This window comes from Oncorhynchus tshawytscha, linkage group LG24 (genome assembly GCF_018296145.1).
Source record: "Oncorhynchus tshawytscha isolate Ot180627B linkage group LG24, Otsh_v2.0, whole genome shotgun sequence".
In the NCBI taxonomy this organism is placed as follows: Eukaryota; Metazoa; Chordata; class Actinopteri; order Salmoniformes; family Salmonidae; genus Oncorhynchus; species Oncorhynchus tshawytscha.
The window spans coordinates 27,370,669-27,397,646 of NC_056452.1; the positions used below are offsets into that span (position 1 = coordinate 27,370,669).

The following is a 26,978-nucleotide window of genomic DNA, read 5'->3' on the forward strand; positions in this document are numbered from 1 at the left end:
ATGTACTGACCTGGCTGAACGCCATGTGGCAGCTGGCTGCAGTGGTGCTCTGATTTTACAATAGGCCTAACTGGAGCCTTCACAAACAGCCACACTGATGCGTAAGCACTTTATATGAAAACACCAACAACAACAAAAAATGAAGAAAATGTATGGCACACACATGTACACTGAACAAAGATATAAAACGCAAACACATTTTTACCATTTTACTGAGCTACAGTTCATAAGGAAAATCAGTCAATTGAAATAAAATCATTAGGCCCTAATCTATGGATTTCGCAATGACTGGGAATACAGATTTGAATCTGTTGGTCTTTAAAAGAAAAAAAAAGTAGGGGCATGGATCAGAAAACCTGGTGTGATCATCGAATGTTGTGGAAAGTTGTTGGATATTGCCGGGAACTGGAACACGATGTCATACACGTCGATCCAGGGCATCCCAAACATGATCAATGGGTGACATGTCTGGTGAGTATGCAGGCCATGGAAGAACTGGGACATTTTCAGCTTCCAGGAATTGTGTACAGATCCTTGCGACATTGGACAGTGCATTATGCTGAAACATGACGTGATGGCGGCGGATGAATGGCACGACAATGAGCTTCAGGATCTCGTCACTGTGTCTCTGTGCATTCAAATTTTCATTGATAAAAATGAAAATGTATTCGTTGTCTGTAGCTTATGCCTGCCCATACCATAACCCCACTGACACTATGGGGCACTCCGTTCACAACGTTGACATCAGCAAACTCATTGCCCACACTACGTCATACATGTGGTCTTGGGTTGAGAGGCCAAATTCTCTACAACGACGTAGGAGGCAGCTTATGGTAGAGAAATTAACATTCAATTATCTGGACACAGCTCTGGTGGACAGTCTTACAGTCAGCATACCAATTGCAAGCTCCCTCAAAACTTGAGACATCTGTGGCATTGTGTTGTGCGACAAAACTGCACATTTTAGAGAGGCGGTTTGTCCCCAGCACAAGGTGCACCTGTGTAATGATCATGGTGTTTGATCAGCTTCTTGATATGCCACATCTGTCAGGTGGATGGATTATCTTGGCAAAAGGAGAAATGCTCACTAACAGGGATGTAAACAAATTTGTTCACAAAATTTGAGAGATATAATCCTTTTGTGCGTACGGAAAATTTCTAGGATCTTTTATTTCAGCTCATGAAATAAATGAAATTAGCTCAACACTACTTATTATTATATATATATATTTTTTATTTAACCTTAATTTAACTAGGCAAGTCAGTTAAGGACAAATTCTTACATACAATGACGGCCTACACTGGCCAAACCCGGAAAACACTGGGCCAATTGTGATTCAGCCTGGATGTTGCGTTTATATATCTTTGTTCAGTTTATTTCCACTAAAAACAACACAAAGGCAACACATAGGGTTGAGTTGAGAAGGGGATGGCACAGAGTAGCCAGTAAGTGAACTGCTACCCGGTTTAACAACAGAGTGGCACCTGACAGGATGAAGCCACTAACCAACATGGAGCGAAAAGGAACGAAAGAACAGAACATTGTGTGATGTCATAATGCCAAAGGTTGAGACATTGGATGCAACAGTATTATTCTAACAAAGCAATTTAGAAGAAGTTGATGGATGAAATACATTGATATGTTTCTTTTGAATACTTGGCGCTCAGTTAATTTTTATTTAACCTTTATTTAACTTGGCAAGTCAGTTAAGAACAAATTCTTATTTACAATTGACGGTCTACGCCGGCCAAACCCGGACAACACTGTTAATCCTGCCGTTTGAAATACCTAGACCAACTCATAATACATGTCTTGTGGTGGTCCTTCAATCTTTTAGTTACAAGCACATTCACATTGAATAGTTTTCACTGATGACTAGAACAAGAAAATGAATAGCAGCTATGAGAATTACTTTGGGGGTCAAATGAGAGACTTCCCGTCCAAACTGCAGGTAATGGACCCTTTGCACTGGGTGAGGAACTCCCACAGACACAGGAAGACAAATCTCTTAAATCCCTATATAGACTAACTGCTGGCAGTAGTTATGTACCTTTCTTACAACTGCAATAGATACAAACACCAAAAAGTCCTTACTAGGCAATTCAAACACAAGGCAATTCTACAGACTGTCTGTAGAGTGGGTGTCATCATGGGCCAGGTATAGGCATGGGCCAGGTATAGGAGAGGATGAGGCACTTTCTTAGTGAGGAAAGGCAGACTCATAATTCATCTCTGTAGTGCAGCATCTTTGAAAAACCACCAACGTACCAAGATCATGGCACATCTTTCAAAAGTGACTGATCACAGAACTAGCAGATCACAGAACTCCATCACTAAAAAGAGAGTTTGAGGAGGTTGCTGAACCAATGTTTTTTTTATTTAAACATCCCCATCGCTGTTAACCATGCTCTGATAATAAAGCTATGATGATGGGTGTGCCACAGGTGAACGGAGAGTGGACCCTTGGTGTGACACACTGAATTAAAGGGCCAGTCCATAACGATGAAACAGCATCTTGGTCCCTTCATTTGATACGAATGAAACTACCCCCCCACCCTGACATTTTTTTTGTGTTTTTTTTTTACATTGCTGGACAGAACATAAGCAAATTTTCCTCTATACCTCAGACATAACTGGACTGTCAACAAGTCCAATCTCAGCAGGTTTTGGCTTTAGTGCACCCTAGAACTACTACACAAATAGGTATTTACACACAGTGCCAAAAACGAACACCGTTTCTGTGATCCTTAGCATTTACCTGCCACCCAGGGTTCATGACATGGGACATTACATTAGTTATATTAAAACCTCTATTTGAGGGGATTTTAAGGGGAGGGAGTGAAAGGATATTTACAGTTCAATTATTAAATGGCTGTTCCCAGTTTCTTGTGGTGGCTTCCGTGAAAACCTTTCAGCAGCTTCTGTACTGACGACATGGGCATGTCTTCATGGCTCCTCAGACGACTTTAACAGCTCCAGTAATGCCCCAACCGCTCCAAAATATCCCTACAGAAAACATACGTGGTAAATATAGTATTATTACTAATACTCAAAATACAGTACGAGTACTAATACAATGCTCATTAATGGAATAAAGGAAATTGATTATGGAATCTGGGCGCTATTGGAGTAGAGTTGACAACTTTGTTTACATCCAGTCTGACAGAATGTCTTAAGTCCAACTCAAATCAAACCGTTGTACCTCGTGTTCTAGGAACAGGGCCTTCAGTTGTCCCTTGGACCAGAAGTCCATGGCGTAGGCCAGCAGCTTAGTAGACACGGTGTTGATCCGTAAGAAATTCCCAACAAACACAACTCTCTCGATTTTCTGAAAGTGGAAAAGATCATGGTAGTAAAATAGTTCACGTATCCAATTAAAAATGTGTTTTCCACTAAGAAGCCCATTTATAAAAACCAATAATCCTGCAAAAACACAGATTAACAGTTCGGAATCATAACAACAGGAACGGCCAACATTTTAACATGTTTTCTTAGAGATGATTCAAGTTATTTTGACAAACTGATATTACAAAACACACAGAGAAGTACATACACATGGCAACATGGCAAGGAAAATACTCATTATGACCACAAGGTGGAGCTAAAAGACAGGAGTCTGTTGTATGTCATCGGCCCTGTACTCAAATGTGAATCAATTTACAAAAAAAAAAAACGCCAGAGCTGAGAAGTCAGTTGGACCTTGAAATGCTACATACATTATATCTACGGCTGTGTCCCTGTTGAACTAAGCTGCCATGTACTGATTGTCCTGTCTGTACTATCAATGACGCTAAAAACAAGTTCCTATCAACCATTGTTGTTTGGCAATGAAGTATTCTATTCTGTAGTTCATGCTTTGGGGAAAGGTCTATGGGGCCAGTTGGTGGCGTTTGCTGAAGATCTGTGCTCTTTGATAGCTCTGTACAATGCTGCTTGATCAACATGCCACAGGGCAACAGTGAAGAAGCTGAGGGCATACAGAAAACCACCCAAATGTGTGTGTATATATATATATATATATGTGTGTTTTAAGTTGCTCTGGGTTAAGAGCGTCTGCTAATTGACTAAACATGGAAATTCAAATAAAGCCCCTTAGACAACTACTTCTCGTGAAAACATACACTACATGACCAAAAGTATGTAGACACCTGCTCGTCCAACATCTCATTCCAGAATCATGGGCATTAATATGTTGTTGGTCCCCCCCCTCCCTTTGCTGCTATAACAGCCTCCACTCTTCTGGGAAGGCTTTCCACTAGATGTTGGAACATTGCTGCGGGGACTTGCTTCTATTCAGCCACAAGAACATTAGTGAGGTTGGGCAGTGATGTTGGGGCGATTAGGCCTGGCTCGCAGTCGCTGTTCCAATTCATCCCAAAGGTTTCTTGACAAACTATTTCTGTATGGACCTCGCTTTGTTCATGGGGGCACTGTCATGCTGAAACAGGAAAGGGCCTTCCACAAACTGTTGCCACAAAGTTGGAAACAGAATCATCTGGAATGTCATTGTATGATGTAGCGTTAAGATTTCCCTTCACTGGAACTAAGGGGCCCGAACCATGAAAAGCAGACCCAGACCATTATTCCTCCTCCACCAAACTTTACAGTCGGCCTATGCCTTAGGACAGGTAGCATTCTCCTTGCATCCGCCAAAGCCAGATTTGTTCGTCTGACTGCCAGATGAAGCATGATTCATCACTCCAGAGAACCTGTTTCCACTCCTCCAGAGACCAATGGTGGCGAGCTTTATACCACAGCAGCCAACGCTTGGTATTGCACATGGTGATCTTAGGCTTGTGTGCGGCTGCTCAGCCATGGAAACCCATTTTATGAAGCTCCCGACGAACAGTTATCGTACTGACGTTGCTTCCAGAGGCAGTTTGGAACTCGGTAGGGAGTGTTGCAACCGAGGACAGACGATTTTCACATGCTTCAGCACTCAGCGGTCCCGTTCTGTGAGCTTGTGTGGCCTACCACTTCAGGGCTGAGCCTTTGTTGCTCCTAGCCATTTCCACTTCATCAATAACATCACTTACAGTTGACTGGGGCAGCTCTAGCAGGGCAGAAATTTGACAAACTGACTTGTTGGAAAGGTGGCATCCTATGGCAGTGCCAGGTTGAAAGTCACTGAGCTCCTTAGTAAGGTCATTCTACTGATAAAGTTTGTCTATGGAGATTGCATGGCAGTGTGGCCAATTTTATACACCTGTCAACAACAGGTGTGGCTGAAATAGCCATATCCACTAATTTGAAGGGGTGTCCACATACTTTTGTATATTTAGTGTAAATGAATGTTAATATGTAATTATGCAAACTGTATGGAGAATGTGTGCGTGGTTACCTCGTTGACGGCACACATGCGTGCGATGGAGCCTATGTTATTGGTGATGGTAACCAGCATAGCCCGGGCCAGGTCCTCTTTGCTAATGGAGTCTCGTTTCTCTTTGCTCATCATGTGGCCAAAGCTGCATGTTAAAGATCCAGAACAGAAAAACAACAGAAGAATCAAAAAAGGAGACTCTTATTAAAACAAAAAAAATTAAAAAAGGGGTGCTTACATGAAAAATCAACAAATATTTATTTAATTTAAACAATACCAATTAGGGTTTCACAAGTGGAGGATTCCCAGAATCAAGAGGGAATAAGCAGCAAATCTAGAATCCTCTGACCAGGATTTCTGGAAAAGCATTTATTGGAAGTTCCAGGAATTTTGCAACCCTTACAAACAAATCAGATTGTTGTGTTAAAAATTGAAGGGAATTGAACAAAATGGACCATAAGGCCGAGAGGCGAGTGATAAAGATCACTTCTGGGACAAGGACACTGTTGTGTTACTGCACCTACAGGTAACTGCCTAAATAAAAGGAAACACCAATGTAAAGTGTCTTAATAGGGTGTTGGGCCACCATGAGCCAGAACTTCTTCCAAGCACCTTGGCATAGATTCTACAAGTGTCTGAAACTCTATTGGAGGGATGCAACACCATTCTTCCACCAGAAATGCCATAGTTTGGTGTTTTATTGACGGTGGAGGATGGTTGTCTCAGACGCCGCTCCAGAAGGGTTGAGATGTGGCGACCGAGACTGGCCGTGGCATATGGTTTACATCGTTTTTTTTCATGCTCAACAAACCATTCAGTGACCACTGTGGATTGTCATCCTATGAGGGCATGACCATGGTAGCCAAAAATAATGGGCAGCCCAGCATTTTTACACGTGACCCTAAGCATGATGGGATGTAAATTGTTTAACTCGGGAATCACACCTGTGTAGAAGCACCTGCTTTCCCCGATCCCTCATTTACTCAAGTGCGTCCATTATTTTGACAGTTACCTGTATGCGCCTTATATCTGTGTACCTGCTTTTACAGTTCATTAACTACCATAATAAACCCACTTAATACTGGGTAACCATTGGTAATTAATTACACAGAGTTTTGTCACATACTGAATTATTACCAAGAATTAAGAATTAATCCAGGATTAGTTGCAGAATTACTATTGCGTTTGAGTAGCAGCACCTTTCTTCCTCAGAGCTCTTCGGTGCTTCATTAGAAAATACCCCTGCATTTCTAAGAAACAAGAATTTAAATACCCAAATAAGTATATATATATATTTCTAAAAAAAAAAATCTCAGTATGACATATTTTCAGAATGAGCTCTTGAAAATTATATTACAAAGTGTGTTTCACGTGCCATCCTCTTACGAATAAAAGCCTACATAATTCCACATAAATATGAAGGCGTGGCCGGCCGGTTTATCATGGTAGATATACGGCCTAACGTTCATCATAATGATGATATAATGGTAAATCAGAGTTAGGGGTCAATTACACATAAATCCCATTTAAATTCAGAAAGTAAACCAAATTCCAATACCACATTGAAGAGAAGTGGAATTTCAGTGTATTACCGGAATTTAAAATGGAATTAACCCCAACATATATTATCATAGTAGATATAAATGGTATACACACACACACACTCAGGGGCTAGTACCGGGTCAGACCCCCTTTGCCTCCAGAAGAGACAATTCTTCAGGGAATAGAAACATTCCACAAATGGTATCAACGGACCTAACGTAACTGAATGACTTCATGCCTGCTTTGTGTGTGTGTATATGTGTGTATATATATATATATATACATACATACATACACACACACACACACACACAGTTCAAAAAGAATAAAGGGAACACTTAAACAACACAATGTAACTCCAAGTCAATCACACTTCTGTGAAATCAAACTGTCCACTTAGGAAGCAACACTGATTGACAATAAATGTCACATGCTGTTGTGCAAATGGAATAGACAACAGGTGGAAATTATAGGCAATTAGCAAGACACCCCCAATAAAGGAGTGGTTCTGGAGGTGGGGACCACAGACCACTTCTCAGTTCCTATGCTTCCTGGCTGATGTTTTGGTCACTTTTGAATGCTGGCGGTGCTTTCACTCTAGTGGTAGCATGAGACGGAGTCTACAACCCACACAAGTGGCTCAGGTAGAATGACCTCCAGCAGGCCACAAATGTGCATGTGTCTGCTCAAACAGTCAGAAACAGACTCCATGAGGGTGGTATGAGGGCCCGACATCCACAGGTGGGGGTTGTGCTTACAGCCCAACACCATGCAGGATGTTTGGCATTTGCCAGAGAACACCAAGATTGGCAAATTCGCCACTGGCGCCCTGTGCTCTTCACAGATGAAAGCAGGTTCACACTGAGCACATGTGACAGTCTGGAGACGCCGTGGAGAACGTTCTGCTGCCTGCAACATCCTCCAGCATGACCGGTTTGGCGGTGGGTCAGTCATGGTGTGGGGTGGCATTTCTTTGGGGGGCCGCACAGCCCTCCATGTGCTCGCCAGAGGTAGCCTGACTGCCATCAGGTACCGAGATGAGATCCTCAGACCCCTTGTGAGACCATATGCTGGTGCGGTTGGCCCTGGGTTCCTCCTAATGCAAGACAATGCTAGATCTCATGTGGCTGGAGTGTGTAAGCAGTTTCTGCAAGAGGAAGGCATTGATGCTATGGACTGGCCCGCCCATTCCCCAGACCTGAATCCAATTGAGCACATCTGAGACATCATGTCTCGCTCCATCCACCAACGCCACGTTGCACCACAGACTGTCCAGGAGTTGGCGGATGCTTTAGTCCAGGTCTGGGAGGAGATCCCTCAGGAGACCGTCCACCACCTCATCAGGAGCATGCCCTGGCGTTGTAGGGTCATACAGGCACATGGAGGCCACACACACTACTGAGCCTCATTTTGACTTGTTTTAAGGACATTACATCAAAGTTGGATCAGCCTGTAGTGTGGTTTTCCACTTTAATTTTGAGTGTGACTCCAAATCCAGACCTCCTTGGGTTGATAAATTTGATTTCCATTGATAATTTGTGTGATTTTGTTGTCAGCACATTCAACTACGTAAAGAAAAAACTATTTAAAAAGAATATTTCATTCATTCAGATCTAGGATGTGTTATTTTAGTGTTCCCTTTATTTGAGCAGTGTATAAATAAATAAATAAATATATATATATATATCACTCAGTGAGCAGTTTATTATATACACACCACCCCGTTCATGGAAATGGGTCACTCCTACAGACAGTGAGTCATGTGGCTTGCTATATAAAGCAGGCAGACAGGCATCGAGGCATTCAGTTACTGTTACACTGAATGTTAGAATGGGGAAAACGAGTGACCTAAGCAACTTTGAGCGTGGTATGATCGTCATGTGACGCTTTCAGTATCTCAGAAACGGACGGCATCCTGGGATTTTCACGCACGACGTGTCTAGGGTTTCCTGAGAATGATGCGACAAAAACAAAAAACATCCAATCAGCGGCGTCCTGTGAGCAAAAACAGCCCGTTGATGAGAAGAATGGCAAGAATCATGCAAGCTAACAGGCGGGCCACAAACAAACAGGAAAATAACGGCGCAGTACAACAGTGGTGTGGAAAAAAAAACGGCATTTTGGAACGCACAACTTGTCAGTCCTTGTCACAGATGGGCTATTGCAGCAGATGACCACACCGGCTTCCACTCCTATCAGCTAAAAAAAAAGAAGAAGAGGCTCCAGTGGGCATGTGATCACCAACACTGGACAATTGAGGAGAGGAAAAACAAGTCGCCTGGTCCACCGAATCCCGGTTCCTGTTGCGTCATGCTGATGACAGTCAGGATTTGGCGTAAGCAGCGTGAGTCCATGGACCCAGCAGCGCGAGTCCATGGTAGTGTTGGTGTAATGGTGTGGGGAATGTTTTCCTGGCACAAGTTAGGTCCCTTGATATCAATTGAGCAACGTTTGAACGACATAGAGTTTCTGAACATTGTTTCTGACCAGCTGTAGCCTTTCATGGCTACAGGAGGGTACAACCCGGTACTAGATGGGTGTACCTAAAACTGGCCACCAAGTGTATATTAAGTGGTAGATATAGCTCATCATTCACGGAGTGTAAAAAACATTAGTAACACCATCCTAATATGGAGTTGCACCTTTCCCTTTTGCCCTCAGAACAGCCTCAATTTGTCAGGGCATTGGACTCTATGTTCCAAAGGGATTCTGGCCATTGTGGACTCCAATGCTTCCCACAGTTGTGTCAAGTTGGCTGGATGTCCTTTGGGTGGTGGACCATTCTTGATACACAGGAAACTGATGAACATGAAAAACCCAGCAGCGTTACAGCTCTTGACACGGACCAGTGCGACTGGCACCTACTACCATACCACTACCATACCGCTACCATACATACCACCTACTACCATACCACTACCACTACCATACCGCTACCATACATACCACCTACTACCATACCACTACCATACATACCACTACCATACATACCACTACCATACATACCACCTACTACCATACCGCTACCATACATACCACCTACTACCATACATACCACTACCATACATACCACCTACTACCATACATACCACCTACTACCATACCACTACCACTACCATACCACCATACATACCACCACTACCATACATACCACTACCATACATACCACCTACTACCATACATACCACCTACTACCATACCATACCACTACCACCATACATACCACCTACTACCATACATACCACTACCATACATACCACCTACTACCATACATACCACCTACTACCATACCACTACCACTACCATACATACCACCTACTACCATACCACTACCACTACCATACCGCTACCATACATACCACCACTACCATACATACCACCTACTACCATACCATACCACTACCATACATACCACCTACTACCATACCACTACCATACATACCACCTACTACCATACATACCACCTACTACCATACATACCACTACCACTACCATACATACCACTACCACTACCATACATACCACTACCACTACCATACATACCACTACCACTACCATACATACCACTACCACTACCATACATACCACTACCACCATACATACCATACCACCATACATACCACCTACTACCATACCACTACCACTACCATACATACCACCTACTACCATACCACTACCATACATACCACCTACTACCATACATACCACCTACTACCACCATACCACTACCACTACCATACATACCACTACCACTACCATACATACCACTACCACTACACACATACCACTACCATACATACCACTACCACTACCATACATACCACCTACTACCATACATACCCACATACCACCTACTACCATACATACCACCGCTACCAAACCACTACCATACATACCACCTACTACCAAACCACTACCATACATACCACCTACTACCATACATACCACCTACTACCATACATACCACCACTACCATACATACCACCTATATGTTTTACATTACTACCATACATACCACCACTACCATACATACCACCGCTACCGTACCATACCACTACCATACATACCACCGCTACCATACCATACCACTACCATACATACCACCGGTACCATACCATACCACTACCATACATACCACCGCTACCATACCACTACCATACATACCACCGCTACCATACCATACCACTACCATACATACCACCGCTACCATACATACCACTACCATACATACCACCGCTACCATACATACCACTACCATACATACCACCTATATGTTTTACCTTGCCCATTAACCTCTGAATGGCACACATACATGTCTCAATGGGCTGAGAACGTAACAATCCTTCCTTAACCAGTCTCCTCCCCTTCATCTACACTGATGTAAAGTGGATTTAACAAGTACACATCAATAAGGGATCATAGCGTTCACCTGGATTCACCTAGTCTGTTATGGAAAGAGCAGGTGTTCTTAATGTTTTGCACACTCAGTGTATTATTATCATGGTATATCCAGTATAATGTCCCAGTACTGAGTGGTCCTTTGCTCACCTGGAGGCCACAGCAGATCCTTGGAGGCTGAAACGCTCATAGTCTCCTCCGTAGATATCCTTCACCAGCTTGTCCACATTGCTGCTGTCCCCTCTGCTAGCCATATCCAGCGCCTCTTCAAACGTCTCACACCCAGTCAGCAAGCAGCACAGGCCCAGGAACGTACCCCCACCAAGACTGAGAGGAGGACACAGAGGAAGGGATCAGGCCCAGGAACGTACCCCCACCAAGACTGAGAGGAGGACATAGAGAAGGGATCAGGCCCAGGAACGAACCCCCACCAAGACAGAGAAGGGATCAGGCCCAGGAACGTACCCCCACCAAGACTGAGAGGAGGACACAGAGGAAGGGATCAGGCCCAGGAAGGTACCCCCACCAAGACAGAGAGGAAGACAGAGAGGAGGAATCAGGCCCAGGAACTTACCCCCACCAAGACAGAGAGGAGGAATCAGGCCCGGGAACGTACCCCCACCAAGACAGAGAGGAGGAATCAGGCCCGGGAACGAACCCCCACCAAGACAGAGAGGAGGAATCAGGCCCAGGAACGAACCCCCACCAAGACAGAGAGGAGGAATCAGGCCCGGGAACGAACCCCCACCAAGACAGAGAGGAGGAATCAGGCCCAGGAACGAACCCCACCAAGACTGAGAGGAGGACACAGAAGGGATCAGGCCCAGGAATGTACCCCCACCAAGACAGAGAGGAGGAATCAGGCCCAGGAACGTACCCCCACCAAGACAGAGAGGAGGACACAGAGAATGGGATTGTTGAAACAGAGTTAAGGCGGAGAGATGCAGCTTCAAGGAAACTGAATGGACCATAGAGATCGTATTAAATGAAGTTTTCAGATTTCTTACTCTATGGAAAAGAGTCTCCAGCAAAAGCCTAAGGACCAGGAAGTATCTTATTTTTCCACTCAAGGTTGAAACCTAAGCTGAGACATGCACATTATACTTGAATGCATTGACATCAATGGGAAATGTGTGACATTTTGTAGTTACACCCAGGTCCCATAGGAACTGTAAGCTGACCCCAAGAACAGTCACAAGGCCACGGGGAACAGTCACAAGGCCACGGGGAACAGTCACAAGGCCACGGGGAACAGTCACAAGGCCCCGGGGAACAGTCACAAGGCCCCGGGAACAGTCACAAGGCCCCGGGAACAGTCACAAGGCCCCGGGAACAGTCACAAGGCCCCGGGAACAGTCACAAGGCCACGGGGAACAGTCACAAGGCCACGGGGAACAGTCACAAGGCCACGGGGAACAGTCACAAGGCCACGGGGAACGGTCACAAGGCCACAGGGAACGGTCACAAGGCCACCAGGAACGGTCACAAGGCCACCAGGAACGGTCACAATGACCTGGGTCGGCTCTCCTTGGTTACCCAAACACTTTTACCAATACAGCCAAGTTATCCTTCTTTGAAAGAGCTACAGTGCATTCAGAAAAGATTTTCCACATTTTGTTGTGTTACAGCCGGAATTTAAAATAGATTAAATTGAGAATGTGTCATCACTTGCCTACACACACACAATACCCCATAATGTCCAAGTGGAAGTCTTTACAAATGAAAAGCTGAAATGTCTTGAGTCAATAAGTGTCCAACCCCTAAGGTTACAGAAAGCCTTAATAAGTTCAGGAGTAAAAATCTACTTAACAAGTCACATAATAAGTTGCATGGACACTGTGTGCATGAATAGTGTTTAACATGATTTCTGAATGACTACCTCATCTCTGTACCCCACAATTATCTGTAAGGTCCCTCAGTCGAGCAGGGAATTTCAAACAGATTCAACCACAAAGACCAGGGAGGTTTTCCAATGTCTAGCAAAGAAAGGCACCTATTGGTAGATGGGTAAAACATCAAATCAAAAAAAAGACATTGAATATTCATTTGAGTATGGTGAAGTTATTCATTACACGTTGGATGGTGTATCAAGACTAGAGATGCAACGGTACACAGTATGTTGTCGAACTGTCGGTACGCCCCCTACGGTTCAATACGCATACGTGAACCACGGAATTTACGATATGCCTGTCATTTTCCTATAATTTCCTAAACTTGCTTATTGCGCTGCAGACTACACGCACGTTGTATATTCAGATCCACAGAACCAGACGCGCAGCTTGTGAACAGGCAACTTGCTTGGAGCCCCAGACCGTTAAGAGTCTCCTGAGTTCTGACAAACTTTACTCCACAGCAATGTCTCAAAATGTGGTAACCACAGTGACAGCAACCCCTTCCCCCTTAAAACAACCAATGGACGATTTGCAATGACATCTCACGAGGAAACCTCCCTAAAGGGGCCCCATGAATAAACTAAAAACAAATATTTTCTCAGCTCCAACGCGACAATGGCGAGCACTAGTGAGACAGAGAGAAGCGCATTTGAAGAGTCACCAGCGTCTTTCAAATCCACTGTGTGGGAACATTTTGGGTCTAAATAAGACGACGTAAGCAAACAAAGTACAGTCTGCAAGCGTTGCTTTGCCACTGTCGGCTACTCGAGTGGAAACACTTTTAACATATCATTTACGTGGCCAACACCCGGCCGTATCCCTTGCAGATGGAGCAAGGCGAGATCACTCGTTAGCGAAAACACAACAATCTCTCCCTGCTGCCGTCCAACAATTTACGACAAATTCAGAAAAACATAAAGAAATAATCGAAAGCAGTGGCAGTAAACATAGCAGATTTGCAGCCCTGTTCGGTGGTTACTGACTCAGGATTTCGTCACCTGATGAAAAAAAAAATTTGAACCGGGTTACAATGTCCCCTCCCGCACACATTTCAGCAGCAAAGTAATTCCCAAACTCTATGAAATATCATAGAGAGACATTGAAAAGGAATTGACACAGTCACCCTTTCTAGCTCTCTCCACTGATAGTTGGACCTCCAGGCTACCTCTGTGCGACGGTTGACTATGTTCTGGAAGCTACCTCTGTGCGACGGTTGACTATGTTCTGGAAGCTACCTCTGTGCGACGGTTGACTATGTTCTGGAAGCTACCTCTGTGCGACGGTTGACTATGTTCTGAAGCTACCTCTGTGCGACGGTTGACTATGTTCTGGAAGCTACCTCTGTGCGACGGTTGACTATGTTCTGGAAGCTACCTCTGTGCGACGGTTGACTATGTTCTGGAAGCTACCTCTGTGCGACGGTTGACTATGTTCTGGAAGCTACCTCTGTGCGACGGTTGACTATGTTCTGGAAGCTACCTCTGTGCGACGGTTGACTATGTTCTGGAAGCTACCTCTGTGCGACGGTTGACTATGTTCTGGAAGCTACCTCTGTGCGACGGTTGACTATGTTCTGGAAGCTACCTCTGTGCGACGGTTGACTATGTTCTGGAAGCTACCTCTGTGCGACGGTTGACTATGTTCTGGAAGCTACCTCTGTGCGACGGTTGACTATGTTCTGGAAGCTACCTCTGTGCGACGGTTGACTATGTTCTGGAAGCTACCTCTGTGCGACGGTTGACTATGTTCTGGAAGCTACCTCTGTGCGACGGTTGACTATGTTCTGGAAGCTACCTCTGTGCGACGGTTGACTATGTTCTGGAAGCTACCTCTGTGCGACGGTTGACTATGTTCTGGAAGCTACCTCTGTGCGACGGTTGACTATGTTCTGGAAGCTACCTCTGTGCGACGGTTGACTATGTTCTGGAAGCTACCTCTGTGCGACGGTTGACTATGTTCTGGGTCGGGAGATGAAGAGCGATGTGTTGCAAACTCGTCCCCTGTATGAGAGTCATACAAGCGCAAACTTTTCTTAAATATAAAGATACCGAAACCGTACTGTGGCCCACAAACCATGATACATACCGAACCGTGTGCCCACTGTACCGTTGCATCCCTAATCAATACACCCAGTCACTATAAAGATACAGGTATCCTTTCTAACTCAGTTAACGGAGAGGAAGGAAACCGCTCAGGGATTTCACCATGAGGCCAATGGTGCCTTAAAAAAAAGAAAGTTAGAGTTTAATGGCTGTAATAGGAGAAAACTGAGGATGGATCAACAACATTGTAGTTACTCCAGAATATTAACCTAAATGAAAGAGTGAAAAGGAAACCTGTACAGAAAACAAATATTTAAAAAAAGTGCATCCTGTTTGCAACAAGGCACTAAAGTAATACTGCAAGAAAATGTGTAAAAGCAACTAACTTTTTGTCCTGAATACAAAGTGTTATGTTTGGGGCAAAAGCATCATGTTATGGGTATGCTTATAATCGTTAAGGACTAGGGGAGTTTTTCAAGATAAAAAAAAAATGAACAGAATGGAGCTAAGCACAGGCTAAATCCTAGAGGAAAACCTGGTTCAGTCTGCTTTTCACCAGACACTGGAAGAAGAATTCACCTTTCAACAAGAAAATAACCTAAAACAGAGTTACAGTTTAGACTTCAATTACTTCGATCTATGGCAAGACCTGGAAATGGTTGTCTAACATTGATCAACAACCAATTTGAAAGAGCTTGAAGAATTTTGAAAAGACAAAAAATGGGCAATGTTGCACAACCCAGGTGTGCAAAGCTCTTAGAAACTTACCCAGAAAGACACACAGCTGAAATCACAGTCAAAAGGTGCTTCTACAAAGTATTGACTCAGGAGAGGGTAAAATAATTCATATTTAAATGAGATATTTCTGTATTTCATTGTTAAAACATGTTTTCACTTACTCATTATGGGGTATTGTGTGTAGATGGGTGAGATTTACAAACATATATTGAATTCATTTTGAATACAAAATGTCTGTAACAAAATGTGGAATAAGTCCAGGCGTCTGAATATTTTCATAAGGCATTTTAACTGAAAGCTAAAAATCCTTTGGAAAGACTTAAAGATTGCTGTTCACCATCGCTCACCACCGCTCCCCACCGCTCCCCACCGCTCCCCACCGTTCACCACCGCTCACCACCGCTCACCACCGCTCACCACCGCTCACCACCGCTCCCCACCGCTCCCCACCGCTCCCCACCGCTCACCACCGCTCCCCACCGCTCCCCACCGCATTTAACAGAAATTGTGCAAATCTGCAAAGACGAATGGGACAAAACCCCAAATCCAGATGTGCACAAAGCTGATGCAGACACAACCAAAACGACTCAAAGTATTGACTCAGAGGTGTTGAATAATCTGTATTTCATTTTCAATAAATTTGCCTAAAATGTATTTTTTTAAATAAATAAAAAAATACTAAAATAAAATAAAAATCGCAAAACTTGTTTTCACTGTTATTATGGGGTATTTGTGTGTAGATGGGTAAGGCTGTGACACAACAAAATGTGGAATAAGTCAAGGGGTATGAATACTTTCTGTAGGCACTGTAAATACCAGCATGAGCTCTGTTTCACCCCAGTGCTGTGTTCTATTTAGAGAGGTTCCAAGGTTGAACTGGTGTAAATATAGACGGTCCTTGTGCAACGAGCAGACAGACACTACCTACTGTCTAGGGAATACGGTGCACATACAGCACTTCCTATTCTGTCGTAGACGTTGTTCAACCTGCCTTGCTAATAACAATAAAGCGGACTAACTATTATTGATTGTGAGTCACAATGCAACTACAAAAAAAAATACAAAAAAAACAGCTTAAAGGGAATGACAAACAGCAGTTGTAAATGATTGCTTTTCCTCTGTAATCTCTGTTGACATGACAACGTAGGACGAGTCTCTCTTCTTATGAAGAAGACTACAGTTCCTTTCTGTGCAATGACACCCGCCAATGCTATGAAACTATTTATTTGGGTCATTCACCTGGGAAAACCCAGTTCACTGCTGATGAAAAAAAACTGATTTTGAATTGGCACTGGTGAACAGTACTGTCCTTATAATAGCCTAAACATTTCACATTTTAAACACTACCATAAAATGTTGACCTTCAAGGCTTTTAAAAATGTCAAATATAATCAGTTTTTGCTCTGTTCTTTACCTGGTACCGGTGACCCGTTTGTAGTCGTCTTTGGAGTACACAGCCAGGATGCTAACCCCAGATCCAATGTTGACAAGCAGCATAGGGAACGGGTCGGCCAGACTGCACGGTGTCTTCACGCTGTTCTGGGTGTCTGATGGGTTCTCAAAGTAGTAACACTGAGGGTGGCCATTGAAGCTCACGGAGTCCACATAGAGCAGGCCGTGAATCAGACAGTCAAGCTCATCCAGCTTCAACAGCTCTAAATCAGCCATCTGTAGAGGGGGTGGGAATATGGTAGGGAGAGTGACAGAAAGTGGCGTGAGGCAAATCATGCAGAGTAAAATCTCAGCATGTGCATAAAAGCAAACAGCAGTCAGGGTTAATGACTGGTTATATAACAATGCAGGTGTGGGGCCACAGAGAAGCACAGTGAAGTTTATGACAGCACACCATGTTTTCGCAACTCTGGTACAGTAAAAGCACAGGGCTCAAAAAAGTCCAGATCCCACTGTTTTAAAAAATGTAAAAAAACTAACGTATTGACGCTCTCCTTGACTACTTACCGGTCTCCGGGTCACGGAGGAGAGAGAGAACAGAGAATTCGAGGACGGTCTTTTGCCCAAAAGGAGATTCTCCCGATCACTCACCGTTCTGAAGTCATTCTCAAACTTGTAGGCCCCTCCGCCCGTGGCGCAGAGCGTGGTGTGAAGGCTGGAGAAGTTCTTGTCGCTGCCCATCTGGATGAAGCGATGCATGGCCTGCGTGGGGAAGCGGATGAAATGCAGGTTGCCCGTCCGGCCACACATGGTCAGGTTCTTCAGTTCCAGGTGAACGTCTCGGACACCCGTCTTCCCGTACGCCGTGTTGGAGGTCAAGTAGCGGCGGATGCTCTTCAGGTTTTCCACCTCTTCCTGTTCCTCCTCCGCCGTGATGTCCTTAGGCTCGAAGTAGACCAGCTTCACCAGAGTACCGCCGATGTCCATCCCGAACCAGGGGAAGGCTGTCAACGCAAAGCGTGAGATACATAATCAAATCGAAGGTGTTATTACCACGTTGTTTCCCCTGTCGTTTCAGCAAACTGAAGTGCTGTCAAGAGTCAAAGCACCAACCCAGTCCTCAGCCAGTAACCCGTCAGCTGACATTTAAATGCAGGCTAAAATACCACGCAATAATAGGACAACTGTTGTCATAGGAACACACTTGGGATTTCCCTTTCCAATGTCACTCTCACAAGGAAGCTGTGACCCTGCCTATTGCACAGGTCAGACGGCCATGTGACTGATATGAACTAGTTCTGCGTAAGAGAGAGAGAGAAGATTTCCTTGTTCCTGGTAAGTCCAGTCATGGTGGTGGAATGGGTCCAATATCGGTCTTCTAGGTTAGCCTTAGATCTATCATCAATATTATTAGCTTTACTGTGACAAAGGCCCTAGGGTATAGATAGGCCCAGGTTTGCGCCAATTGTCCATGTACTTAGTTGGAAAGCAAGACAGCGACAGTATTTTTGAAAAGTGTGCCTCTACATTGTGTCCCATCATCTGATTTGAGATATTTGAGTGGCTGGTGGTGCCATTTTAAGTCGTTTTTATTTGTACATCTGTTCGCTTACGCATGCAGGCCAGGCAGATAGGTGGAGTAAATGTTTTAATTTGATTTACTCCACCTGCAGCTTACCCAGCCACTGTAGGTTCCACAGCTACAGAGCTCAAGTTTCCATGGAAACCTGATTTCAAGATGAATATTTTCTATTTTGCCTGAAGTGGTGGTGTTTTTCTTTTGGGGGGATTACAGGGTCTAACATTCATTGAGATGCATCATAGAATGAGGCCTCTTTGCTGATCAGATCTCATATCTAGGTTTAGGAGAGTCACTGCCTGACAAGAAGCAAAGTCCACGTTGAGATTATGACTCCCAGAGTTTATTAGTGTGCAAGACTTCTATAAAGTGATTATATAACAATCTGCCAGAACTGGTTATACCATACCTGATAGGATTCCATGAAAACAGACTGGGAAGTGAACCCTCAACTGATAGTGACACCAAGGTCTACTGCTACAACCTTTCCTTAGCTTGAAGGACCTAACCCTAACAACTGACTGAATGAGACCAGGGCCTACCGTTCCAAGCTTTCCTTAGCTTGAAGGATTACTAGATGAGAGGCAAACCAGCCTTCCGAGTAGAGGAATCAATCTTTATGAGGGAGCAGGGCTAGGGGCATGTGGGGTAGTAGAATCATTCTTAGTCAGGGCTAGGGGCAGTTGGGGTAGTAGAATCATTATTTATGAGGGAGCAGGGCTAGGGGCAGGTGAGGTAGTAGAATCATTCTTTATGAGGGCTAGGGGCAGGTGGGGTAGTAGAATCATTCTTTAGGAGGGCTAGGGGCAGTAGAATCATTCTTTAGGAGGGAGCAGGGCTAGGGGCAGGTGGGGTAGTAGAATCATTCTTTAGGAGGGCTAGGGGCAGGTGGGGTAGTAGAATCATTCTTTAGGAGGGAGCAGGTCTAGGGGCAGGTGGGGTAGTAGAATCATTCTTTAGGAGGGAGCAGGGCTAGGGGCAGGTGGGGTAGTAGAATCATTCTTTAGGAGGGAGCAGGTCTAGGGGCAGGTGGGGTAGTAGAATCATTCTTTAGGAGGGAGCAGGGCTAGGGGCAGGTGAGGTAGTAGAATCATTCTTTAGGAGGGAGCAGGTCTAGGGGCAGGTGAGGTAGTAGAATCATTCTTTAGGAGGGAGCAGGGCTAGGGGCAGGTGGGGTAGTTGAATCATTATTTTTCAGGGAGCACATGAAAGTCACCCCACCAGTGAGACTCCTGCCCTGTCCAGCTGTAGGAGTTTTGTGTGAGTGTGAGTGACTGAGTGAGAATAGATTTGGAATTTGGTTTACTTTTTTAATTGACTGGAATTGAAATGGTATGGAGTTCAACCCTTGTGTAGTCTACCACACTCCAACCTTCCTCTTGATTTCCATTATAAACCAAGAGACCAGAACCCAACCTTCATTGGATCGTATTGTTGTGTTGATTGTATTGTTGTGTAGATTGTATATTGTTGTGTTGATTGCTAATGCCTTCTTGGACAGGTCTCAAAACAGTGCCTCTCAATGGGCTTTTCCTGGTGAATAAAAGGTTAAATTTAAAAAAAATGATAAGTAAAATTGACCTACACATAGCAGTGAAACCTGTGTCAGTGTCCACAAAACATGTTAATCATCTGTGAACTGCAACTCGTGGTAGAAAATGTACCTGACCGATGGTACCTGGTCTCTAATCTGGGATCTCTCTTTATGAGAGCCGTTCTGTGCAAACAAAGATAACCCCACTTTCAAAATAGGCTGTCGTCCCCCCCCCCTCACTTCCTTCACTGACTGTGTCAGATACACGCTCCTGGGTGAAGTTTCCCCTAGGTACAGATCTAGGATCAGCTTCCCCAAACCCAATCCTAACCTTACCTATTAGTGTGGAAAATGCTAAACTGATCCGTGTCAACTTCACACTACTCCCTGGATGCTCTATAGAAAGGCTTTATATTGGTTAGCCTACACTGTGGTTATAGCCAAACTTTTTTTCCCGATACGAGTAGAATTTTGAATTTTCTGCAGTGGCTGCCAAATAACCTGCTGTGGTGTTATGATTCATTGATACTAAAAAGTTACAGAATATTTTAGTAGCTTATTGTTCAATTCATTGCCAGCTGAGATGTAGGAAAATTGAAAGAGTGTTTTCTTTCACCAATTGATGCAATACTTCATGCAATATCCCTGGGTACATAACCTATAGCTAAAATAATCAAAGGTAAATGTTAGACGTGAGGTTATCCAAATCACAGCTCAGCAAGAATGTTGAGGGCATTGCCAAGCTGAATGTGCAATATTAATCTTGTGCAATAGGCTACACCACTTCGGATCAATCAGGGCTGATTTGAAATCTCTATAATTACACTGATATTGATCACACCATTCAGGTACATTTTGTGTTACGGATATATGCTCATCTATAGCCTCAGTTTGTATTTAAATTGCATTGCAACATCAGCATGTGAACAATTTCAGGGTCAGACCCATCAAATGGCACCAAAGATCACCATTGAGATTTGAAACACCAGATGAATTATTAACCAACATATAGGCTTCTGTTGTGAACATTAGGCTCTTTCCATCAGAATACTGATACCATAATACACTGGAAAAGACCCAAGACATTAACTGCTGGTGTGGATGGGAGCTTCCACTTGAAATCCACTTTTGAGGTACCACTAAAATAGTGGTTCCCAAACTGTGGTGCACGCCCATTAATAAACTCAGTCTGGTTTTCAATTTACACTTGAAAGTTGTAATGGTAGAATCCTCTTGCCAATCATTGCATACCTTAGAGTATGTATAACTTACCAAAAATCAACTAGCCAATGTCAGCTAATGTTTTTTAGACCATAGATTTTGTTGTAATGTTTGAACCACTCAAATATCACATAATACACATTAGACATGGCAAAATGTATAGAATTATAACAACATTAGCTTTAAAACTGCTAAATGTTCTCTGCACCTTATGACAAAATGTGTAGAATTGCAGAAAATAAGCTTGAAAACCTGCTAAATTTTTTATCCACCAACAAGACAGGTGGTAATATTTTGTGTCATGAACAGTGCTTGTGCCCATAGAAATAGACATGGGACGCAGGATGTTTTCTAATGCTAGAAGGCTTGGGAAGTTTGAGAACCCCTCCTCTAAAACAGAGGGGGGACGTGCAACCAACCTGGACTCAGGGGTAAACATAACATAGTAAATGTAAATCCGAGATACTCTAATTAGTATGATATGTATTAATATGCTACGAATTTGCAAAATGCATGATATGTTACAAATTCTAATTTGATGTTAGCTAGGAGGCTAACATTAGCTAGGCTAGGGGTTAAGGTTAGAGTTAGGCTAAAGTGTTAAGGTTTGGGGAAGGGTTAGCTAACATGCTAAGTATTTGCAAAGTAGCTCAAAAGTAGTTGCAAAGTTACTAATCAGCTAAAATCCTAAATTTTCCCATGATGAGACGCAAACATGCAACCTTTGGGTTGCTAGACGTTCGCGTTATACTCCTGACTAACCCAATTGTGTGCAACTGCAGCCCGCAATTCAGGGCGTTCCTGCATGTGGGTATCAAGCACCTGCAGGAATGCTCTCGTGCATCCCATTGGTTCCTTCAAGAACACCCCTCCACCCCTTCGAGCATCCCATTGGTTCCTGAATGAATGCCCCACCCCCCCGAGCACCCCATTGTCCCCCCCTTCCCAATACCACAGCAGACGGGAGGCAAGGGTGACAGTGTGCTAGCTAGCTTGATAGTTAGCGACACAGTGTGATAGCTAGCTTGATCATTAGCGACACTGTGTGCTAGCTAGCGACACAATGCTTTCCCTCACTTGATAGTTAGCGACACGGTGTACTAGCTAGCTTGATAGTTAGCGACACTATGTCACCCCCGCCCGCTGTGTACCAGTGTCCTCCTTTGAACTAGCTGGCTAAGCTAACACACTGTGTCATTCGCTCCCGCCTGCCAAACGCCTGCCATCACCGTTAAGAGAATTGCGGGAAAACATTACCCGACAGTCGGGTGTGAAGGACACGGTCTACCAGTGTAGGGCTAGCTACCGTTGTCACCCCCGCACATTCTACTGTGGATTTAATTGACAGCTGGCATTCAACATGATTGTGCATTAATGACCCCTACTTTACTGGAGCACCCACACCTCCCACCTGTCCTAACTTAAAAATGGATCAATTAAAGTATAATGAGGGGTTGCTGCAAATGCAGGAATGCCTCGAATTGGGCGCCGCAATTGCACCCTTCTCGACCAACCACCCTACTTTCATTTTTTCCTTAATTAACCTTTTGTCTTATGTAAAGGTAACATATCATACTCATTTGAGTATCCCGGATTTAAATGTACTATGTTACGTCTAGTCTATGAGACCAGGGTGGCGCGACAACTCGGGCACAGCAGACAATTCTCTCTCTCAGGTCTAACACAATTAGAGATGGAGCAGAGGAATGCCGACTAGCATGCTAAGCCAGTGGACCGCTGAACTTGCCCTAGGTCTTTTCTAGAAAGAAACTCAGCTCAACAACACCGAAGAAACTGTTTCACAATGTCACAGAGATTGTTGTTCAATAATGGCAGTTCAGAAGTGCCCTATTTGTGACAACAAGTGTAATCTACGCTGACAAATGAACACTTTACCCGATTCCCGTCAAATGTTCTAGTTTCGTGAGTCTGACATTCCACTGTCATGTAAACAATAGCAAACAACTTACCTGGCTTCTTCACATTTCTCAGCTTCATAGTGATACACTCAGGTGCATGCAAAAACACTTATTAATACCCGAAAGAAATACAAGCATGGAAAGTTAAGATCAGTGTTTACAATTATTTAAGATTCCCCAGTTAATACAGCAAAGACAACGCAACTTTTTTTTGCACTGTGACTTCGACTAAAAGTTCGAACTTCTTTAACAGCATCCTAGAAACCAGGGAAAGGGAATTTTGTACATTTGGGGGCGGTGTCCTGGCTCTTTAACCCAGCCTTGCCGAGACAGAGGGCGGCCGCTAATTGGCCGAAGTACGCCAAGCCTTCTTATCAGGAGCGATTTCAGCACAACTTCTGACTGAGAAGACACCAATCACGGTGCACCCATTGCAAAAACAAAAGGAGTCACATAGTTTCTAAAACAACGTAGCTGGAACTAACAATAGCTAATATCCAGGACATTATCCTTAAGATTATGAGAAAAAAGCTTAATAGAATGGTTTGCTGACAGACAAAAGCAGTCATGATAGGTCGCAGTCCCTTGAATCAGAATCGCCTTTATTCGCCAAGCACATGTACAATGAGTTACACAGAAGTGCCTACCCGGAATTTGACTTGGTTAATTTGCGCTGCTATAACAGTCCCTCTCCTCGCCCCTACCTGGGCTCGAACCAGCCACCCACGAAACATCGTTACCCATCGCTCCACAAAAGTCGCGGCCCTTGCAGAATAAGGGGAACAACTACCTCAAGGTCTCAGAGCGAGTGACCTCTAACTAGCTAGTCATTTCACATCGGTTACACTGCCAGCAATGTAGGCTATAGCTGATGATGGAAACCGTTTGATTCCATCAACCACCTAGCGATAGACAAAATATAGGCCTACAGGTATATACTGTACAATTCACCGTGGCTGCCTTGCAAACCCATATGATTATGCAAGATGTCACTATCTTCCATGCATAACTATGGCCAGCTGATTTATGCAACTTCTCTACATTTAACTACCTGCAGCGTGCATGTAACCGGGTGGGTATAATTTGTGGAACGTCCCATCAGGAATCTCTTCCAAAAACTGTATAAGTATCAAGGTTGCCAACAAGCAACGGATACAAGGTTGTAAAGTTCTTCATTCCACACGTTTATTCCGAAAAATGTCTATCTTCACTCTGGTGTCCTAACATTAAGAATAAGCTACGTGGTGAGTTGGTGCCTATTCGTCAGCTAGGTGAATTGATCAGGCTACTTTACATACATTGTTGGATGCTCCACCACTTACACCCACCCCATGTAACCTGGTGGTTTTCAAACATCTCCCCGGGATACCCAGGAGTTTCACAATGTTATAGCCCTGAACTAGCTCACCTATTTAAGTGCTTGCTTGAGTAGTTGACAAGTTGCATCAGGTGTGAATGTGATAGTAGTGGAAGAGTTCAAATAGATGGAATGGAATAGCTTGAGGGGAGGGTCACCGAGGAAAATGTTTGAAAACCCCTGATGTAGCCTAATGTAACATATTGTGTCATTTGATGAGTAAACCCATACATTACTAAATGCAAAATCTACACCTGCAAAACCCACTGACGGCGGAACTTACGTGGCCTGTTCCTCTTCAGTGATTCAACTCTTCTTCGTAACCTGCATCTTTTCGCAGGGGAGGACCCATTGGCTTCGACGTCATCGGTATGCAGATAACGGAAGTGTTCAACGTTGCTAGTACCGCCACTACAGTTTCCACTTGAATTGAATGTATTGCATCCACCGTTGCTAGCCTGAGAATGAAACCCTCTTTGCAGTCCATTGGCATAACACGATCCCGACCCTTTTTTGTCGATAATTGATTTGCCTTTATCCATTGTTGCAGCTAACTAGCTACATATGATATAAGATGGTACCAAGCTAAAGGAAACGAGCTGCTATCACTATAGCTGACATTAACTCATGCAATATAATGCAAACCCTGCGCGCACGCTCAATACAAACAAATGTGTTTCATATGAAATTGCTCTTAAATGGTAGAAAATATTTATCCGCTCTTGGTACCGATAACTTTTATTCTGTTGATTTAAAAAAGTGTGAAGACCTATCCGCTAAAACACGGTTTGGTCGAGGTCACTGTCGGTCACTATCGCACTTTTACAGTCCGCCGCCGGAGTCGAACTGCCAGGTTGTTGGCTAGTTACGTCACACACAATGGCTCCTTCGAACCCGTTTACCCTCTCCAGGGGACACAGGCAATGCGCTCCTCTTCTATAGAGAAAATACAACCAAGCATTTAGGTTTACATGCCTAAAAAGTAGAATAGTCGCCTAGGCAATGGATAATCTCATTATTGTTAGATTATTAAATGTGATTCCCTCTGGAGGCAACGTTCAGCCGTGGCTCTGCCATATTTATAGGTATGCATTAAGCAATGGTCATGCGTGCTGTTAGTAACCTAGACAGTAATGTTGACATGATTTATAACACACAAACACAGCCAAGCGGAGGGCATGACCGGCTGTGATGAACATTTTCCTATATGTGTCAAAACTGACTCAGATGGAGAAGCTGTTTACTTCTCGCTATGTCATGTCGTTTTTTCCCCCAAATCTTGCTTTTCACATGTGATTATGAAGCTTTGTTTACACCGGTGCATCTCTGTGGGTCAGAGGTAAATGGTGAGTTATTGATACTTTGTAACCTATATAGTGACGAAACTGTCAGAGTGTATCTTTGGGTGTGGCCATCATTACCTTCTGTTTTGATCTGGCACAAACTATCCTAGGACAAACTGATGGGATTGCTCCTCACATTTATTTTTTAAGTGGTTCTTATCTAGGCACACACTAACATTTGGTCTGGTGAGGTTGATATGATTTTCAGAATATCTATTTATAAGAAATTATATTATTTTACCGTAGGTCTACTGTGAACAGACAGTACAGTCAAATATTCCGAGTGGAAATGGTTGCGTAATAGCCTTGCAGACCAACCAGTTGTTCATATACTTGCGTCATGATTAGAACTAGGCTACTGAGGACAGGCTACTCAGGTTCACAAGTCCTAAAGCTCTCTATACCCTAGTTTCAGTAGTTTGTGAGACTGATTAATTACTGTGTAGTTAAAATCTGTATTTTAAAGTAGTGTTCATTTACTATTTCAATCAGTTGTTTGTTTATTTAGCAGACTATAAATGTTTTGTAGGCCTACTGCCTACAAATGAAGCTTTTAGCGACAATTGTGTAGACTACTAAAACAAAATAACCACACCAAACAAGGGCCAGGTTTTAATCCAATCACAGATTATGGGCATTGAGGTTTTTAAAGGCAATTTCCGATTGAGTCGACATATAGCCTTGGCTACTACAGCGTTTA

General features: G+C 43.8%; 1 protein-coding gene across 8 annotated transcripts; it reads right to left on the reverse strand.

Moving 5' to 3' along the window:
- Window positions 1-1,269: 1,269 nt before the first annotated feature.
- On the reverse strand, window positions 1,270-25,945 carry LOC112223348 (pantothenate kinase 1). 8 transcript variants are annotated; one of them, XM_042305600.1, is made up of 8 exons: window positions 25,219-25,792; window positions 17,977-18,329; window positions 17,348-17,601; window positions 11,412-11,588; window positions 6,521-6,571; window positions 5,343-5,466; window positions 3,204-3,329; window positions 1,270-3,007 (listed from the first exon to the last, which is right to left on the reverse strand). In XM_042305600.1, exons 1-8 carry the CDS (start codon window positions 25,475-25,477, stop codon window positions 2,948-2,950), a joined length of 1,404 nt encoding a protein of 467 aa, XP_042161534.1. In that variant the 5' UTR covers window positions 25,478-25,792; the 3' UTR covers window positions 1,270-2,947. The 8 variants fall into 8 exon arrangements, 7 of the variants coding, with proteins under 7 accessions (XP_042161534.1, XP_024242107.1, XP_042161535.1 ...); XM_042305603.1 differs by lacking the exon at window positions 25,219-25,792 and adding an exon at window positions 23,630-23,852 and having other exon boundaries at window positions 1,272-3,007; XM_042305601.1 differs by lacking the exon at window positions 6,521-6,571 and having other exon boundaries at window positions 1,271-3,007; window positions 25,219-25,781.
- Window positions 25,946-26,978: the final 1,033 nt, after the last annotated feature.